Here is a 20,197-nt window from a genome sequence, read left to right as displayed (position 1 = left end):
TGGGGTTGTGGTAGAAGTGGAGTGTTGGGTTGGGTATGGTATGGTGGAGATGGGGGTGTTCAGTTGGGATGGGGCTGGAGGGAAGAAGGTGTTTGTCCTTCAAGGTGCTAAGTTCAGGAGATGTACCGAAGGAGTCCTGAGGAGAGGCAGGGGTAGTAAGTCACATTGTGTCCAGTAAAAGGGCTACAGTACGAGCACAGTACCAACACAATACCAGTACAGGACCAGTACCAGACCAGTACAGGTACAATGTCGAAAAAACCAGCTAGCCAAACATCCAGAAATGTTCAAAAACTGGACACAGTGCTACTGCTCCCGGAACAGCCTAAGAACACGGATATACAGCCCATCGTTTGGCTGATCCCAGAGGATAGTATTAGGGTCAGTACCTGAGTCCAGTGTTTCAGCTCTGCCTCCCAAGGCTACTGGAGATGATCAGATCAGCCATCATCTCACTGAATGGTGGAGCAGACTGAATGGTGGAGCAGACTCAATGGGCTGAATGGCCTACTTCGGCTCCTATGTCTTATGGTCTTACTTGGGACAGTGTACCTGTTGCTAAACAAAACACTCGCCCCAGAATTCAGAGTAAGCGCGATGGTGGCAATGCTGCTAAACTCAACTGGACTCACCACACAAACACAGTGGCTACTAGAGCAGGTCAGAGGTGAGGAATACTGCGGTGAGTAACTCACCTCCTTACTCCCCAAGGCCTATCCACCATCTACAAGGCACAAGTCAGGAGTGAGATGGAATGCTCCCCACTTCCCTGGATGGGGGCAGCTCCAACAACACTCAAGAAGCTTGACACCATCCAGGATAAAGCAGCCCACTTAATTGACACCCCACCCACAAACATCCACTCCCTCCACCACCGACACTCAGTAGGAGCAGTGTGTACCATCTACAAGATGCACTGCAGAAATTCAACAAAGATCCTCAGACAGCACCTTCCAAACCCATAACCACTTCCATCTAGAAGGACAAGGGCAGCAGATACATGGGAACACCACCACCTTCAAGTTCCCCTTCAAGCCACTCATAATTCTGACTTGGAATATATCGCCATTCCTTCACTGTCGCTGGGTCAAAATCCTGGAATTCCCTCCCTAAGGACATTGTGGGTCAACCCCCAGCAGGTGGACTGCAGTGGTTCAAGAAGGCAACTCACCCCCATCTTCTCAAAGGGGCAACTAGGGATGGGCAATAAATGCTAGCTGGCCAGTGATGCCCACAAATGAATAAATTTTTTAAAATGTGCGCATTAAACTGGGCCACTCAACTCGAGTGGCACCAGAACCTGATTAGACCTGCAGCACCTTAGCACAGGGTGAAGAGGCAGCAACACTATGGGGTCAATTAATTATCGAGAGTGGGGTGCTGGAAAAGCACAGCCAGTCAGGCAGCATCCGAGCAGCAGGAGAAACAAAGTTTCGGGCAATTAACTGGCCTTTGTGCTCCAATGTCGGAGTTTGTTTGATCTGCAATGGCGCAATTTAGAGAGACAGAAAGAAAAGGATTGGCATTTCTATAGCACCTTTCACAACCACAGGACATCCCTTTCCAGACAGTGAACTATTTTAAAAATGCAATCATTTTTATAAGTGAAGAATTGTGACACCAATTAGCACCCGACAAGCTTTCACAAACCGCAGTATGATCGTGACCAAACAGCTTTAGGGACGTCAGTTGAGAAATAAATATTGGACAACATTTAATCATTAAAGGTACGGGTTGTGTTTTTTTTAAAAAATCCCAATAAAGTGGGATGTATAAAAATAAGTCACTTGAAGGCAAGGACCCCTCACACTGAACCGTGACAAATCAGTAATTTCAGGCACAATCTCACGGTCCAACACGTCGAACCCCATGGCTTCCTTCATCTCTCCTGTCAGTCAGAGCTCAGGGTGATGGACACTCCAGCATTTGGACATGATAAAGGTTGCGACTCCAATGATTTAGTTAGTTTGGTTCATTTTTCCCTCACAACCTGCAATGAACCTGTTCCGAATGGGCCTGTTTATCAGGGAAATAGCTTTACAGTTTCACTTCCTGAAGGGAATGAAGGATCACCATGGAAACCATCCCCTTCTGCATCGTGCCCAAGTTGAACCTTGAATCCCAACCATGAAACATTAAGATATATCCAGAGGTTGGTCTAAAGTGGGAGGTTGGCTGTTAATGTTTGGAGATTAGCATTCTCTCCAATTGACGTAAATTAGTAACAGGATACCGGATTACTGAGCATTAATTAGCCAGCTCCCACACGAGCAACATTCTATTGGGTCCAGGTACACCTCAGAGTCAGCTCTAGACCTTTACAACACAGGATTGCTGCAAATACAATTAAAAGCTAAAAACTCCTGGGTTACTGTTCCAGGCTGAGATGAAATCTATCGTTGATAAATTAACATTTGACGGTCAAAAAGCTCTTCAGTGCATTAAAAGTTTAGATTGCCATTTGGAACAACACGGTAGACAATCAGGAGGCTGGAAGAACACAGCAAGGCAGGCATCATCAGGTGGTGGAGAAGCCGGCATTTCAGAACATAAGAACATGAGAACGAGGAGCAGGAGTAGGCCGTCTGGCCCCTCAAGCCTGCTCTGCCACTCAAGACCATGGCTGATCTTTTCATGGACTCAGCTCCACTTACCCACCCTCTCACCGAATCCCTTAATTCCTTTATTGTTCCAAGAAAAATCTATCCTAGGTTTAAAAACGCTTACTGAAGTAGCGTCAACTCCTTCACTGGGCAGGGAATTTCACAGGCTCACAACCCTCTGAGTGAAGGAGTTCCTTCTCAACTCAGTCCTAAATCTGCTGCCTCTAAACTTCAGGCTATGCCCTCTTGTCCTAGTCTCAGCTGCCAGTGAACATCCTCTCTACTACTATCTTATCTATTCTCTTCATAATTTTATCAGTTTCTCCCCTCGTTCTTCAAAATTCCAATGACTATAATGCCAATCTACTCAGTCTCTCAACGTAAGCCAACCCCCTCAACTCCCTATCAACCGAGTGCACCTCCTCTGCACCCCCTCCAGTGCCAGTACATCCTCTCTCAAGTAAGGAGATCAAAACTGCACACAGTACTCCAGGTGTGGCTTCACCAGCACTGTGTACTGCTGTAAAATAACCTCTCTGCTTTTAAATCCAATCCCTTTAGCAATGAAGGATAAAATTCCATTTGCCTCCTTAATTACCTGTTGTACCTGCAGACCAACCTTCTGTGATTCATGCACAAGGATACCCAGGTCCCTCTGCATAGCAGCATGCTGCAACTTTTTACCATTCAAGTAATAATCCTTTTTACTGTTATTCCTACCAAAATGGATGACTTCACATTTATCAACATTGTATTCCATCTGCCAGACCTTTGCTCACTCAATGTATCTATGTTCCTCTGTGAAGTTTCACAGTCCTCTGCACACCTTGCTCTGCCACTCATCTTAGTGCCATCTGCAAACGTTGACACACTACACGTGGTCCCCAACCCCAATTCATCAATATAATTGTGAATAAATTGTTTTGGGTATAACCCTTCTTCAGGACTGTAGATTATTTTGTCTCTAATTTGGAACAACAAAACTCTTTAAGACCCATCTCAACTTGGTGTCATCTAGTTCTCCTTTGCAGCATCTTGGGATGGTCCACCACATTAGCAGTGCTGTCTGAATAGGAATTATTGTTGTTAAGTGTAGGGTTACAGCTCACTCGATAACAGCCCTGTTTAACTTTGAAACTTTCCAAACTTTCTACAGTAGTTGCATCAATATCCATCATTGAAGGAGGGGTTTGGCAAAACAATAACAATTTGAAGTCCAGTCACAGAGTGAATGAATTGAATCAGAACTCATTATGACTAGGATGTGCATCTCTGTCAGGGTCTGAATCTGTACAGAAGTTAAACTAAATTTGATTTCACTTCCACAGGCAGAGCAAGAGGGCTGGGGAACTTATAGAATGGTATGAGGCAGCTGCTCAGGGCTTTGAGGAAGCAATGGTAGTGTCCCTGACTCTGAGTCAGAAGGCTTGGGTACAAGTCATACCCACTCCAGAGATGTGTTATAAATAGTCTGGAGAGGATGATTAGAAAGATCTAGAAGATGGTTTTTGGTAGCCGGTTTCTATTTGAGACATGTCTTACATGAAGAGCTGAACCCTGCAACAAGCAGACTCCAATAACAGGGATCGGATCCCCAATCATTGCTCCTTTATCAAACTGGACACTGTAACCAGTTCAAACCTTTCAACTGAGGAGTGGTCAACAAATCAATCTTTACAGTGTAGAAGCAGGCCATTTGGCCCATTAAGTCCACACCAACCCTGTAAAGAGCATCTCACTCAGACTCACCACCTCAACCCTGCTTTTCCCATGGCCAACCCACCTAACCTGCACACCTTTGGACTGTGTGAGGAAACTGGAGCACCCGGAGTAAACCCACGCAGACATGGGAGAATGTGCCAACACCACACAGACAGTCGCCCGAGGCAGGAATCGAACCCAGCACTGGAAAGTAGCAGCACCAACTACTGAGCCACTGTGCCACCCTAATCTACTGGGACTTGCAAGGGACAATGATTATGACACAGTTAATAGTTTGGCTGATGAGGCACAGAGAGAAAACCAAAGACACAGCATTTCTAACTCAGGGTAATGATCATGGAAATTGCTTTCTCCTTCAATTTCTTGCTGTCATTATGATTGTTCCCTGATGGAATTTCAACAAATATCCAGCTCGCTCAGTTGGAACTGTCCTGGCCCAGAGGCTCCACTCAGTATTGAAGTCCTCTGCAGTAAGGGATGAGACCATAGAACCACAGAAACACTGCGGCACTGACAAAGGCCAAGGTTTAGATCAGAGTGGTGCCGGAAAAGCACAGCAGGTCAGGCAGCATCCGAGGAGCAGGAAAATCGACGTTTCAGGCAAAAGCCTTTCATCAGGACAAAGGCCATTCAGCCCACCATGAATGAACTAGCCACTCTATCTTATGCTATTTTCCAGCACTTGATCCATAGCCATGTAGGTTTTGGTGGTACAGGGGCAGATGAAATTTATTTTCTGTTTCACATCAAGCACCAAACTGGGTAGCAAATTCTGAACACCTACCACTTCTGGAGTTAAAATGTCCCATCTAATTCTCTATCGATCACCTCAATCTGGTTTCCCTGGTAACTGAATTATCTGCTATGGAAACAGGTCTTCCCTCCTCACTCTAACATAGCCCCTCATGAGTTTAGACACATCAATTAAATCACCCCTCAGTCTCCTCTATTCTAAGGAAAACAACTTTCCAATCTTCCTTCATGATTGCAATTTTCAGTCCTTGGCAACAATGCTGTAATTTCCTCTGTACTCTCTCTAGAGCAATTATGTCTTTCCTGTAATGTGGTCAGCACTGTACACATAACTCCAGCTGTGGCCTAACCATTATCTTGTATAGTTCCTGCATACATCCCTGCTCTTGGAATCAGTCTGTCACCAATGAAGAAAAGCATCCCCTGTGTCTTCTTTACCTTCTTACCTACCTGTCCTGTCACCTTCAGGGACCCGTAGACATAGAGTCATAGAGTCACAGAGATGTACAGTATGGAAACAGATCCTTCGGTCTAACCCGTCTATGCTGATCAGATATCCCAACCCAATCTAGTCCCACCTGCCAGCACCCAGCCCATATCCCTCTAAACCCTTCCTATTCATATACCCATCCAAATGCCTCTTAAATGTTGCAATTGTACCAGCCTCCACCACTTCCTCTGGCAGCTCATTCCATACATGCACCACCCTCTGCGTGAAAAAGTTGTCCCTTAGGTCTCTTTTATATCTTTCCCCTCTCACCCTAAACCTATGCCCTCTAGTTCTGGGCTCCCCGACCCCAGGGAAAAGACTTTGCCTATTTACCCTATCCTTTCTATGGATCTCTAAGCTTCCGAAAATAATCACTTCGTTGAGATTGCCATACGCTCTTTTTTTCTGCTTTATCTTACCCTGTACTCTTCTGGATAACTCTGGATTCAGAAGTCCCACCTTTCGTCTTTACAGGAACACTGCGCCAGTACAATCTCGCTTTTGCATGCTTCCTATTGAATTGTCACTGACTTCCCTTCAAGAAGCTACAACCAGTCCGCCTTTGCCCAGATCATCTCTCAGCTTTGTGAAGTTTGTCTTTCTCCAATTCAGAATTTTTATTCCTGGTCCATCTTTGCCCCCTTCCACAATAAATCTAGCTATGTTATCAGAAGTCACACGACACCAGGTTACAGTCCAACAGGTTTATCTGAAATCATAAGTTTTCAGTGTGACTTTGTCACTTCACCTGACAAGGAGCAGTGCTTTGAAAGCTTGTTGGACTATAACCTGGTGTCATGTGACTTCTGACCTCGTCCAACACTGGCACCTCCATGACATAACTTTATGATCATTATTTCCAACTGGTCACTCACTGCCACTTCATCCACCTGCCCAGGTTAATTTCCTCAAACCAAATGTAAAATTGTACATAATCTCCTTGGGATAGCTAGATGATGGCTATAAACACTCTCCTGAATGCAATTCAAGAACTTGGTGTCCTTATGTCTTTCACACCATACCTTATCTAGTTGGGTACCTGGGTAGTTGAAGTGCAATTTTGTTCGTGATTTCAAATATACCTGTTGGACTATAACTTGGTGTTGCATGACTTTTGATAATATAGTTAGATTTGCTTAAATGCTAGGTGTGCTCCTGACTAGATATCTAATCCTGTTCCAATTTGCTGACTTCGGCATTGGAGGCAGGCATAGGGGGAAAAGGAAAGATGAGGTAGAAACATCGAGTGGGAATAGGCCATTTGGTCATTTGAGCCTGTTCCCCCATTCTATATGATCATGGCTGATCTTCCAGTTCAGTGCTCTGTTTCCAGTCACTCCCCGTACCCTTTGATCCCTTTAGCCCTAAGAACTGTATCGAACTCCTTCTTAAAAACATTCAATGCTTCGGCTTCAACCGTTTTCTGGGGCAGAGAATTCCACGGACTCACCACTCTCTGGGGGAAGACATTTGCCCTCAACTGGGTCCTAAATGACCTACCCCAGACTGTGACCCCTGGTTCTGGTTCAGGGACATCCTTCCAGTGTTTATTGTGTCTCGTCCAGTTAGAATTTTACACGTTTCTATGAGATCCCCCACATTCTTCTAAACTCCAGTGAGCATAATCCTAACCCATCCATCCATCAGTCCTACCAACCCAGGAAGCAGTTTTGTAAACTTTGGTTGCAATCCCCCCTCTGCACGTACACCCCATTCTGTCAGAACATCCTTTCTCAGACAACAAACTGGGGTTTTAAGCCTCCACATTGCTGTACTAGATGCCTGATAGAAGGCACATACCCAGTGAGCACTGGTATAGCCTAGTAGCCCAGACATCGGGGTAAACTAGTTTGGAGATCAGGAACTGCCACTGTCCAGAGAGTGGACTCTGGTTGTGGGTCAGTGGTCCCGAAGTGAATCAGGGTCTGCAGGAGAGGAAAAGGAGAAACAGAAAGAGGAAAAAAAAAAGCATTTGAGCATCTGGTTCATAAGCAAAAAACTGAGATGTTGGGCTCAGTCCAAAATTTCCCACATCTGGCATTCTTACAAGGTTAGAATATATCACAATTAACCTCAAGCAAGACAAGATTAGCTGTTGAATTACATTTAGTTTCCATGATTTCTTGTAAACACAAGCAGCCATTTATTGGATTGAAATAAATTTCCTAAATTCAAGAAATATGATTCAACAAGAGACAAGGCCACAGCCGCCAGAGAGACCACCTAGTCAGCACACAGCCGATAAACTCCAACCACCCCCGCTCTCTCTCTCTCTCTACACACACACACCCTCATTCCCACTTCAAATAAACTTAGACAGACAGGGATCTTAGCTCAAAAACAACACTATAGAACTGTGAATGGTGGAAACCAGAATAAAAAAAAATTGCTGAAGAAATTCTGCTCTCTCTCTCTACAGATGCTGCCACTTTTCCGAGCAATTTCTGTTTTAGTTAGGGACTGTGGCTCAATTGGGATGGGCCTGCAGCCAATTTGTCACAAGAAGCTGTTAAAAATGTTCACGGAAATGAACTTGAGGGTTAGAGTCACCACCACAGGGAGGGATGGTCAAGTGCTGTGGGAAGGAGATCAATTGTTGAGCTGATGAGGGCAACGTAGGTAGAGAGGATGATTAGGCAGCGTGAGAATGGGTGAAATTTGAGTCTGTGATATTGTGCACTGCTTAACTGTTACGAATGAGTGGGAATCCAGAAAAATCCAACGCAAGTAGAAAACAATACTCCAGAGGGGACAAAAACAAAAATTGCTGGAAAAGCTCAGCAGGTCAGGCAGCATCTGTGGAGAGAAATCAGAGTTAACGATTCAGGTCAAGTGACCCTTCCTCAGAACTGATGGTAGCTAGGAAAATGTCAAGAGGAGCCTGGACAGTGAAAAGAATAGAGTCAAGCCTTGATTTTGTTTCTAGATACTGTCCCTATCAACCAGTTTAGAAATATCATTAAACATTTTTTAAGCTTGCAGGACCTGAAATTGCTCCTCCCAGTTTGGAGGTAAGGACAATATCATGAGAGCCCTATGTCTTTTGCTGTGCACGTAGACAACGTACTGATGCTATAACACACCTCTGAAGCACATGGATCTTGAACCCAGGTCTCCTAGCTCCAAGATATGGATTCTACCACAGTACCATCAGAACCCTGAGCTCTCCACTTTGTGTCTTTTTAGAAGTTTTTTTTAATAACCAGAAATGCTAAAGCACACATCAAACATCTCCCCCCTCCACCAAGTCACCCCTGACTATTTTCATCTATTCCACCATTTTTTTAAAAAAGGGGCAACATGGTGGCTCAGTGGTGAGCACTACTGCCTCACAGCACCAGAGTACTGGGTTCGATTCCTACTTCAGGCGCAGTCTGTGTGAGTTTCCTCTGGGTGCTCCGTTTCCTCCCATAATCCAAAGATGTGCAGGTCAGGTGAATTGGCCATGCTAAATTGCCCATAGTGTTAAGTGCATTAGTCAGGGGTAAGTATGGGGTATGGGTCCAGGTGGGTTACTCTTTGGAGGGTCAGTATGGACTTGTTGGGCCAAAGGGCCTGTTTCCATACTGTAGGGAATCTAATCTAATCAAAAACCTCTCCCAAACCCGAGGGAACCAAAACCATGTGCATTTTTTATTTGTACATGGGCTGGGAACATTGCTGGCTAGGCCACCATCTAACCCATTTATATCCATCCCAGAAGGCAGGTAGGTCAACCACTGGGAGGTACTGGAAAAGCACAGCAGGTCAGGCAGCATCTGAGGAGCAGGAAAATTAACGTTTTGGGTTGGAGCCCTTCACCAGCCCTTCCTGATGAAGCGCTCTGGCCTTAAACGTCGATTTTCCAGCTCCTCGGATGCTGCCTGACCTGCTGTGCTTTTCCAGCAACACCCTGTCAACTCTGATCTCCAGCATCTGCAAACCTCACTGTCTCCACAGGGAGGCGATGGCCTCGTGGAGTTAATGTTGGGTTGTTAATCCAGAGACCCAGGTAATGTTCTGGGGCCCTGGGCTGGAAACCCACCATGGCAGATGGTGGAATTTAAATTCATTAAATGATTTTCGGGAAAAGCCCAACACTAATATCCTTTAGGGTAGGAAATGGCCATCCAGCCCCACAGCCATATGGTTGACTCTTAACTGCCCACTGGGCAACAAATGCTGGCTCATTCCATGAAAGAATGCTGTGGGTGTGGAGTCACACATAGGCCAAACCAGGTAAGGGGCCCTATCCTCAGCTAAAGGACATTTCTGAACCTCATAAGCTTTTCCAACTATCGGCAACAGTTTCATGTCATCATTGGACTTTCCAGATTTTTCTTGAATTCAGATTCCACCATCTTCCGGGATGGGATTTGAACTTAAGCCACCGGAACTTTACTGGGGGGGATCTCTGGATAATATCACCAGGTCATCACTTCCCCAACGGGGTGACCTCTGAAAGCCCTTTGCCTCCGAAGCTCCGATGGCTGCAATATCCACGCCACGAGAATCGAAAAAAAATTTTACCATCCCATGGGTCTGAAAGTGGACCTCAGCGCTGGCCTCTGTTTGGCCAGTAACCTCTAGCAACACAGGACGCCAGTGTTGGGAGCCATGATAGAATGAGAGACACATCCAGATCTGCCTATCAGCTCTTAAAAAGCTGACAGGTGGGCAATCAGGTGGGGTTGGGTTAACTCAGCGGTGAGGCTGCTGTATTAGTTGCCACCTATCGCACTTGTGCCCTCAACTCCCCACACCTAAAACAAAAATGACAACACCGTGCTCTACATTCTTGGTCATCAGTCAAAACATCTTTTCCCCTTCACCCATCTCCCAATACTTCCATGATCAATGGAGTGCTCCACTGCAATAACAAACAATATTTTTTGACCACCCTTCCCACCCAGGCAGAAACACACGGCAAGAAGCATCAAGTGGGTGGCACGGTGGCACAGTGGTTAGCACTGCTGCCTCACTGTGCCAAAGAACCGGGTTCAATTCCCGCCTCAGGCTTCTGACTGTGTGGAGTTTGCACATTCTCCCCGTGTCTGCGTGGGTTTCCTCTGGGTGCTCCGGTTTCCTCCCACAGTCCAAAAATGTGCAGGTTAGGTGAATTGGCCACGCTAAATTGCCCGTAGTGTTAGGTGAAGGGGTAAATGTAGGGGAATGGGTATGGGTGGGTTGCTCTTCGGAGGGTCGGTGTGGACTTGTTGGGCCGAAGGGCCTGTTTCCACACTGTAGGGAATCTAATCTCACTGTGAACTCCCAGGATGTACTAATATTAAGTCGTGAGCTGTTGGTGACGCACACTGGAACTACCCTTGTCCCTCTCTAGGCTGAAGCTCTCGTGTGTTATGGAGGGAGTGCTGCACTGTCAGAGGCCCAACCTTTCGGTTGAGATGATACCCTGCTGATGATGGGATCCTGCTGTGTGCAAACTGACTGCCACATTGCAAACTTACATTTCAAAAATATGCAACTTGTGCATCCTGAGGCTGTGAGAGGTGCTATACAAATGTACATCCTGCTATATAATAGTGAAAGGACTGAGGGTTGTTCATGGAGCAGAGTTGAAGAAGCTTCACCAGAAGGTCTCTGACTGCACTGCATCCACCGAGAATTAAACCATTCCAAACCCATTGCACGGAACGTCCCTTACCTCCAAACGCAAAGGACCACATCAAACAGAAAAAAAACCTCAGCTGTTAGGAATCTATAACAATGATAGCCTAATCACAGAAGTCGTGCTCACAAAACAATATCACACGCTCCCATTTTTCACCACAGCAAATAGTAATTTATTGTCAGTCTCAGTGAGATCCATCAACTTAACAGCGCACAGATCATGTCTGACAAGATGTAGTTAGGGCCAAGAGTCATGTTCTATCAGGTGCAGCCAAAGGACATGCTCTGTGCCTGGCTCCGTTCCTAACTGAGTGAGGCCACGTCCACTGAAGCAGCAGTGAGTGCAGAGAGGCCATGTATTAAAACGCACACTGCCAAGGTGCAGCGTCTGTGTGTGCAGTTCCTTACTCGTGACTGCGCCTGGCACGTGGCAGCTGCACATTGTCAGTAACATTACAACTTAGTTTCTTCCAGAATTTATTCCAAAGCCCCCTGTTCTAGCAGAAGAATTCGGTCGGGGGGCTTGCTGGGTGGAAAACTGAGTGGTTTGTAGAAGTTGTAGTCTTCAACGAAGTCTACACCAAAGAGGTTTCACAGCAGGGTGCTGCTGAGGCCACACCTGGAGTACTGTGTGCAGTTTTGCTCTCCTTACTTGAGAAAGGATGTACTGGCACTGGAGGGGGTGCAGTGGGGATTCACTAGGTTGATTCTGGAGTTGAGGGGGTTGGCTTATGAGGGGATACTGAGTAGGCTGGGATTATAGTCATTGGAATTTCAAAGAATGAGGGGGGATCTTATAGAAACTGATAAAATTATGAAGGGAATAGGTAAGATAGATGTAGAGAGGTTTCCACTGGCAGGTGAAACTAGGGCAAGAGGGCATAGCCTCAAAATTAGAGGGAACAGATTTAGGACTAAATTGAGAAGGAATTTCTTCACCCAGAGGGTTGTTAGGGAATTCCTGGCCCAGTGAAGTAGGTTCAGGCTTCCTCAGTAAATGTTTTTAAAGCAAAGATAGATAATTTTTTAACCAGTAAAGGAATTAAGAGTTACGGTGAGAGGGAGGGTGAGTGGATCTGAGTCCATGAAAAGATCAGGCATGATCTTATTGAATGGCAGAGCAGGCTCGAAGGGGCCACATGGCCTACTCCTGCTCCTATTTCTTATGTTCTTCTAGAGCATGATTTCAGCCCGTGTGTGGTGGTAATAATCAGCGACCTGTCCGACCACATTGATGAAAAGGACAAGCATCGCAGAGTGATGCAGCAATCAGGATGGCCATTCAGCCCATCTGGTCTACACTAGAAACTGCAGTGCATTTGTACCTCAGGAGATCTGAAAGTACTTTTACATCCAAGGGAGCCCCCCCCCCCCCGGAGGTGTGGCTCCTGTTCTATGCTCATCCATTGCCATTGGTGCTACAAGATTGTGGGGACTTCATATCCTCCTGCTCACACAGCCAGCGATACAACAAGGAAACTCCTATAATTACTGCAGTGAGGCTGGGAATAGTCAGGTTAACCCCTGTTATAATTAGGGCCAGCAGTGGGATGATGTCAATTTATAGGCCCCCCCTTCCAGAGAATGGGCAGGAGGTGGAACTCAACAAGGAATGGTTGAAGGGAATAGTAGAGATCTACCTAACAGGAATCTGGACAAACAGATGAGAGGGAAGGAAATACAGGCTTATAATGTAAGATTTAGTTGAAGAAAAATGGCAGGAGACCTAAATGGAGCATGAATGCTAGTATTGTCCAACTGGGCTGAATGGCCTCCTTTCTGTCATATTTATCGCATGAATTCCTATGCTGGCTGCGCATACAAAGCAGAACTGCCTGCAGTGAAGCAAGGAACCAAAAAGCTCCATTAGCTACTGGGGCTGTTCAATGACCTACATCAGGTTGAAATATCCCCAGGGTTGACTTAAACAATAGTGGTCAGACCTGTCTTGGTAGATTACAGTGAGGCAGCTTGAGTGAAGAGTCCGTAAACAATCTTCCATCCAGCACGGGAAATGCTTCCACACTACAGGTGGACTCTGCTGCTTTGTGTTTTTATATGTACAGATTATCACTTGACAAAGTTGGAACTAATTGCAATCAGGGTTTCTTGGGGAGGGGGAGAAGGGCTCAGGGCATTTGCACTTGACAATATATAATGTTGCCCAGCGTGAACCCCTACAAAACAGTCTACAATGAACCCTTGAAGTTTGATGTAGGACAGTATAGTAAACACAAGTTAACACTTTATTAGCCCTTTGCTTTCTGATCATTGCAACCAGCAGGGTATTATTCCAAAGGTGTGACCTTACAGGCAACCAGGGGAGGTTCCATTTGCAGATGCAGACGTGCCCCTGAGATTAAAGATTCCCACTTGATGCGTTTTCAAATGAAACCATCCCAATTGTACAAACAAGCATTACGTCATTTAAAAGCCTGGGCGTCTTTGACGGGGGAGTTGGGCGACGCTGAGAAACAAACACTGAAGATTATTTATTCTCTCTCTTCCTCATGCACGACACCAACTGAAGCTGAAACCCGCGGCGGGCGGGTTTGCTCTCCAATAACATCTCGAGAGAGAAAAAAAGGAGAGTCATCCAATCCGATCTAAGGCAATCCTTAACAGGTATGCACTTCAGATTTCAATTTCTAAATCAATGCCATCCTTCCCACCACCCCAAAAGAAAAAGAACCACACACAGTATGGAAAATAAAACAGGATTGACTATTCTGAGTTGAGATTGTAATGGGTGTTTAGCACCATCTTCAAACACAACACGATCATGAGAAGTATTGCAGCTGGAGGTCTCATTTCCAGCCTGTGGATGGGGATCACATACCTGGGAACTCCACCTCATCATCTCCAAACATAGTCTCTCCAATGTGCTCAGTGGAACGTTCCCCTCCGTCTCCCCAAACACTGTGTGGGTCAGCCAAGCCGGGCTCTGCTCTCTGGAGGGTCACTGGGTGAGAGGGGGCGATGGCTGGGTTTCACAAGCTCTTACCCCAGCCTGCCTTCTTTACATTCTCCACTCCGGGTGCAAAAGTCTCTATCCCAGCAGTGAATACACCATTGCATATAAAACTGTTATGAGAGACAGATAAGCAAACGCCAATCCTTCTTTTAAAAAAAAAGAAATGCAAAAAAAAAAGCTCTTTAAAAAGGGAAGCAAAATCCAGCGCTGGAGTTTGCCAACTGGAGGGAGAGTGGTGTTAAAAATAAAGCCCAGTCTTTAAATGGGAACAATTATAGAAATCATTCCACCAAAAAGAATAAACACCAATCCGGAGAGGCTGCAGAAAATTAACTTCATTCGAGCACAGTCTCCAAAGGAACGATGGTCTCCCGTTTGGAAAGCGAGTGAAGATTGTCTGGAGGGGAACTGTGTCCCTGGTGTCTCTCTCTCTCCCTCAGGTTTGGTTTTGAAGATCAGGTAAACCCAGTGTTGAACGCTGTCGTTGTGAATCCAACAATATCCACATTCCCAAAGCTCTACAGCCTTCGCATTCCGATTAAAAACACACCGGATTGCATCTCCTTCTTCCTCCTACTCCTCAAAGCATTAAATAATCTCTCCTCTCCTCCAATCTCCCCCAAACACTGTCATACGTGCATCGTCAGCGTCACTCAGTATCACCGCCCCCTCTATCGGAGCAGGGGGTGACTGGTAGCGCTTGTGTTCATCACCAGCAGCCCTCAATCTCACCCTGTGTTTCTATAGTCAAAACATTCAACTCGATAACATTCTCCTAGTTGTCTTGCCACTGATGGTATTAATAGATGCCACTGCCCCTGACCCTCTCACATCAATTAGAATGAGACATTAATGCATTTAGATCAAGGTCATTGCACATGGCACTAAGAATGCCTCATATTGAGTTCTGATTTCAGATTTTTTTTGAATTAACTTGTTCAGACATGATATGAAGAGTCAGTAACTAGGAGGGACCAAGGCAGGAGCTTTAGAGAGTTGACAAATGCTTTCTCCCTCCCCCAGAGGGTGATGGGGATTCCAAATGCACTCCCTGAGAGGCTAAGTGAGCTGGGAAACCATTCAAAAATATTTAGATGAGCACTTGAAATGTCATGACGTTCAAAGCCAAATGCTGGAAAGTGGGATTAGTGTTGATTTAACACAGTTTTGATGTGGCCTCCTCTGTATTGCTTGGTAAGTCTAGTCCATTTCTATGTCGGGTGACCGAATCGACACGGACATCTACTATAAACCGACCGACTCCCACAGCTACCTAGACTACACCTCCTCCCACCCTGCCCCCTGGTAAAAACGCCATCCCATATTCCCAATTCCTTCGTCTCCGCCGCATCTGCTCCCAGGAGGACCAGTTCCAAAACCGTACAACCCAGATGGCCTCCTTCTTCAAGGACCGCAATTTCCCACCAGACGTAGTCGACGATGCCCTCCACCGCATCTCTTCCACTTCCCGCTCCTCCGCCCTTGAGCCCCGCCCCTCCAAACCCCACCAGGACAGAACCCCACTGGTCCACACCTACCACCCCACCAATCTCCATGTACAGCGCATCACCCGCCGTCACTTCCGCCACCTCCAAACAGAAATCTCCATGTACAGCGCATCATCCGCCGTCACTTCCGCCACCCCCAAACAGACCCCAGCACCAAGGATATATTTCCCTCCCCTCCCCTACCAGCTTTCCGTAGAGACCACTCCCTCCGCGACTCCCCTGTCAGCTCCACACCCCCCACCGACCCAACCACCACTCCCGGCACCTTCCCTTGCAACCGCAGGAGGTGCAACACTTGCGCCCACACCTCCCCCCTCACTTCTCTCCAAGGCCCCAAGGGAAACTTCCATATCCGCCACAGATTCACCTGCACCTCCACCCACATCATCTACTGCATCCGCTGCAGCCGGTGTGGCCTCCTCTATATTGGGGAGACAGGCCGCCTACTTGCAGAGCGATTCAGAAAACATCTCTGGGATACGCACCAAGCAACCCCACCACCCTGTGGTCAACCACTTCAACATGACCTCCCTCCACCTATCGCATTTCCAAAGCCCCTCCCCCAAGTCCCTCCTTCCTACCTTTTATCTTAGCCTGCTGGACACACTTTCCTCATTCCTGAAGAAGGGCTTATGCCCGAAATGTCGATTCTCCTCTTCCTTGGATGCTGCCTGACCTGCTGCGCTTTTCCAGCAACACATTTTCAGCTCTGATCTCCAGCATCTGCAGCCGTCACTTTCTCCTTGGTATGTCTAGGAGCAGGCAGGACTTGAGTACAGAGCTTCTAGCCCGGAGTTAGGGACACTACCTTCACACCAAGTGTGTGTTTCTGTGTACATATGGGAACACAGGAAATAGCAGCAGCAGCAGGCCATTCAGCCCATCAATTCTGAGGAACTGCTGCTGACTGCACCTCCATGACATTTCCACCCCCCCACCATTTTTTTAATGTCATGAGTCTCCAGAAATAATATTGATCTCTGTCTTGCATTTGCTTCCTGGCTGAATCTCTGGGGCAGAGAATTCCCAAGATTCACCCACTGTCTTCTTCTCTCAGTCTTAACATGAACGTTTGGGTAGTTCATTCTCTCGTCTGAGTGTTCAACCTTTGCTGCCAGCCCTGTCACTCAGGAACTGGGGCCCTGATGCCAGTCACTGTTTACTGTGTACAGGCAGGTAGTGAGTGACACGAGCCATTGAACGTCAGATTGGAGGAATGTGATACTGGCTCCTGTTTTCTACTGCAGTCTTGTCCATCCTGTGCGGCATAGCTAGGAACCGCATGGGACAGGCTGCAAATCCAGCTGTGGGTGATTTGCATTTCTAGATGTGTGTTAGACACTGAACAGGCATCTGATCCCAGGATTGATATGACTATGTGAACTTCAACTATGAGTGTGTGCTTAGCGACAAACTAAGCAACAGCAGAGCATGTGATTCCCTTTGAACACTGTAAATGGATGATTTCCCAACAAATGGCAGCATATGCTTGGTGGCTATACATTCCTGTGGTGTAGTTGCATGTGCAATGTGTAAGGTGTTCGCTGCACATCTGGTTAAACCAGTGCCCCATAGCCACAGCTGCAGGGGACCCACAATTCCTAGCAGACAAGACTGTTCTGGATGAGGTTTACATGGGAATGGTTTTGATGATCCCTCACTGTGGTAGTCATCAGAACTTTGGATCAAGGAGACATTGATGGTGAAAGCTAACCTCAACTCCAAAGCACAAGTGCAGCCTGAGGAATAGTGTCTGGGATCTCAAGCCCAGCACCAAGCATGTGGTCTACAGAACAGCTGTGGGTCTCCAATCTCCTGTGTGCATCAGAATCATGGACCATGTCCAACAGACACCTCAACTCCCTGGAGAGTTATCACCAGAACTGCTTTTGCAAAAACCTGCAAATCCACTGGCAGGATAGGCTCCTCTCCCAGACCAGTATCCCCAATATTGAAGGACTGATCTTTCCTGACCGACCATCATGGGCAGGCCACAGATTCCCTAAACAAATGCTCTACTCTGAGTCATAGAGGTGGACAGCACGGAAACAGACCCTTCGGTCCAATTTGTCTGTGCCAGCCAGATATCCTAACTCAATCTAGTCCCATTTGCCAGCACCCGGCCCAGATCCCTCTAAGGAGAAAGTGAGGACAGCATATAGGGGAGATCAGAGTTGAGAGTGTGGTGCTGATAAAGCACAGCAGGTCAGGCAGCATCCGAGGAACTGGAGAACCAACGTTTCGGGTAAGAGCCCTTCCTGATGCTCTTGTCTGAAACGTCGATTCTCCAGCTCCTCGGATGCTGCATGACCTGGTGTGCTTTTCTAGCACCACACTCTCGACCCATATCCTTCTCAACTCTTCCCATTCACACACCCATCTAGATGCCTTTTCCGCTATGGTAAACAGAGGAAACACTCTAAGGACACCATGAAAGCCTCCTTATGTAATCACAACAGTCCCAACAACACATGGAACCATACAGTGCAGAAGAGGCCCTTCAGCCCATTGAGTCTGCACTGACACGTGAGAAACACCTAACCTTCAACCTCATCCCTTTCACTAGCACTTGATCCATAGCCTTGAGTGTTGTGACGTCCCAAGTGCTCATCCAGATCCTTTTTAAATGATGTGAAGCAACTTGCCTCTATCACTCTCCCAGGCAGCATGTTCCAGACCATCACCACCCTCTGGGTACAAAAGCTTTTTCTCAAATTCCCCCATAAACCACCTGCCCTTCACGTCGAACCTGTGACCCTTTGTAACTGGCTCTTCAACAAAGCTGCTCCTTATCTGCTCTGTCTGTGCCCCTCATAATCTTGTAATTCTCAATCAGATCACCTCTCAGTCTTCTCTGCTCCAGTGAAAACAACCCAAGCCTGTCCAAGCTTTCCTCAGCACTAACATTTTCCGTCCTAGTGAATCTCCCTTCCAGTGTATCCCATCCTTCCTGTAGTGTGGTGACCAGAACGGCACACAGTATTCCAGCTAGGGCCTCACCAAACTCCTGTACAACTCTCCAACATGGCTTCCCTGCTTTTGGAATCTCAGCTTCAATTGGCACAAGGGAATTGCACAAACCAGAGAAGACTCCAACCACTTGTAGTGTCACCGAGTGGAGCGCACGGAGGCCGAGAAACAGGAGGAGTTTGCAGAATCCAGGTGGTCTCCCCCCCCATCCACCTTCTCAAGCTCCACCTGCCTGACCTGTGGCAATGTCAGACTGTCAGCCACCGCTCCCACCCCCACCCCCACCCACCCCGCTTGGGAGGTCTGTCACACTTGACCCCGAGGCACTGCTGCAGAAGAACCCCGACTGCAAGCAGTCAGTCGGAACTCCGAACTGGAAAACTCAGCTCCTGGTACAGCGGGATGGCTTTGCAGTCTCTTGGTTTCAAATCAGCAGGTCTGGGACTGAGTGAAGGGAATGCCATGAGGGAGCAAGCTTTGCTTCTTGATTAGCACATCAGTGACTAATAGGTCACTGTGTTTGCGACGTTGTGGTGTACAGTTCACCAGGTAGTCTCAGTTACTGCACCACAGACAGTTTTCTTTGCATGTTGGAGCCCAGCCCTAAGGATAGCAATGGCAAAGGCATCACTGTGCTTTCCAATGACCTGGCTGACCAGGAATCACTCCCACCTTTACCCTGCATTGAGGGGGGGGGGGATTTACAGCTAATATTCAAACTATCGGGTTGCGTTAGTAGCACCCCTTCCAAGGCTTCTGAATATGGAACTTGTGTTTTAAAGTTAGGGTCACTACCCACTGCACCACATGACCTCTGGCTACATTACAACAGTGATACACTTTGTGGGCCATATACCACTTTTGGATATCCTGGTATTGTGATAGGTGCTATATGAATGCAAACCTTTCTTTTTCTGGGTATAGGGAGCAGAGCTGCAAACTCAAAGGTATTACAGAACAGACTGAATAGGGAACTGGAGAGCAGCAAACCTTTAGCAAACACAGACTGATAAAATCATGCTGGTTAGTCTCCTCTGAACCTTTAATCATGCCTTAACACCTTCCCACATTGTACACAACACTCCAGCTGCAGCCTGACCAAGAGATTTGTAAACAATTTATGGGAAAATGCCAGAGTGTTGGATTGCAGTGAGTTCCTTGTTTAAAGAGCTAGTACGGGCACAGCCCACTGAATGGCCTCTGTGCAGTAGGATTCCAGTTTGTTAAAAATTCATTTGTGCGGTGTGGGTGTCACTGGCTGGGCCCAGCATTTATTACCTGTCCCCAGTTGCCCCTTGAGAAGGTGGGGGGTGAGCTGCCTTCTTGAACCACTGCAGTCCACCTGCTCTGTTTTGACCCACAATGCCCTTAGGGAGGGAATTCCAGGATTTTGACCTAGCGACAGTGAAAGAACAGGGATATATTTCCAAGTCAGGATGGTGAACGGGTTGGAGGGGAACTTGAATGTGGTACTGTCCCCATATATTTACTGCCCTTCTAGAAGTGTTCATGGGTGTGGAAGGTGCTGTCTGAGGATCTTTGGTGAATTTCTGCACTGCACCTTGTA

The 20,197-nt window shown here is 46.9% G+C and overlaps 1 protein-coding gene across 1 annotated transcript in view; it reads right to left on the bottom strand.

The window, feature by feature from the left end:
- The window catches only part of LOC122564935 (ral guanine nucleotide dissociation stimulator-like), a 187,921-nt gene extending 173,168 nt beyond the window's left edge, over positions 1–14,753 (bottom strand). The window contains exon 1 of the mRNA XM_043720431.1: positions 14,018–14,753. Coding sequence (XP_043576366.1) covers positions 14,018–14,038 — 21 coding nt within the window. The 5' untranslated portion in view covers positions 14,039–14,753. The remainder of the gene's footprint in view (positions 1–14,017) is intronic.
- Between the last annotated feature and the right edge of the window lie 5,444 nt (positions 14,754–20,197).

Source organism: Chiloscyllium plagiosum, chromosome 30 (assembly GCF_004010195.1).
Source record: "Chiloscyllium plagiosum isolate BGI_BamShark_2017 chromosome 30, ASM401019v2, whole genome shotgun sequence".
NCBI classification, from domain to species: domain Eukaryota; kingdom Metazoa; phylum Chordata; class Chondrichthyes; order Orectolobiformes; family Hemiscylliidae; genus Chiloscyllium; species Chiloscyllium plagiosum.
The sequence above is the reverse complement of the archived record's forward strand: the minus strand, read 5'-3'. Positions and strand labels throughout refer to the sequence as shown.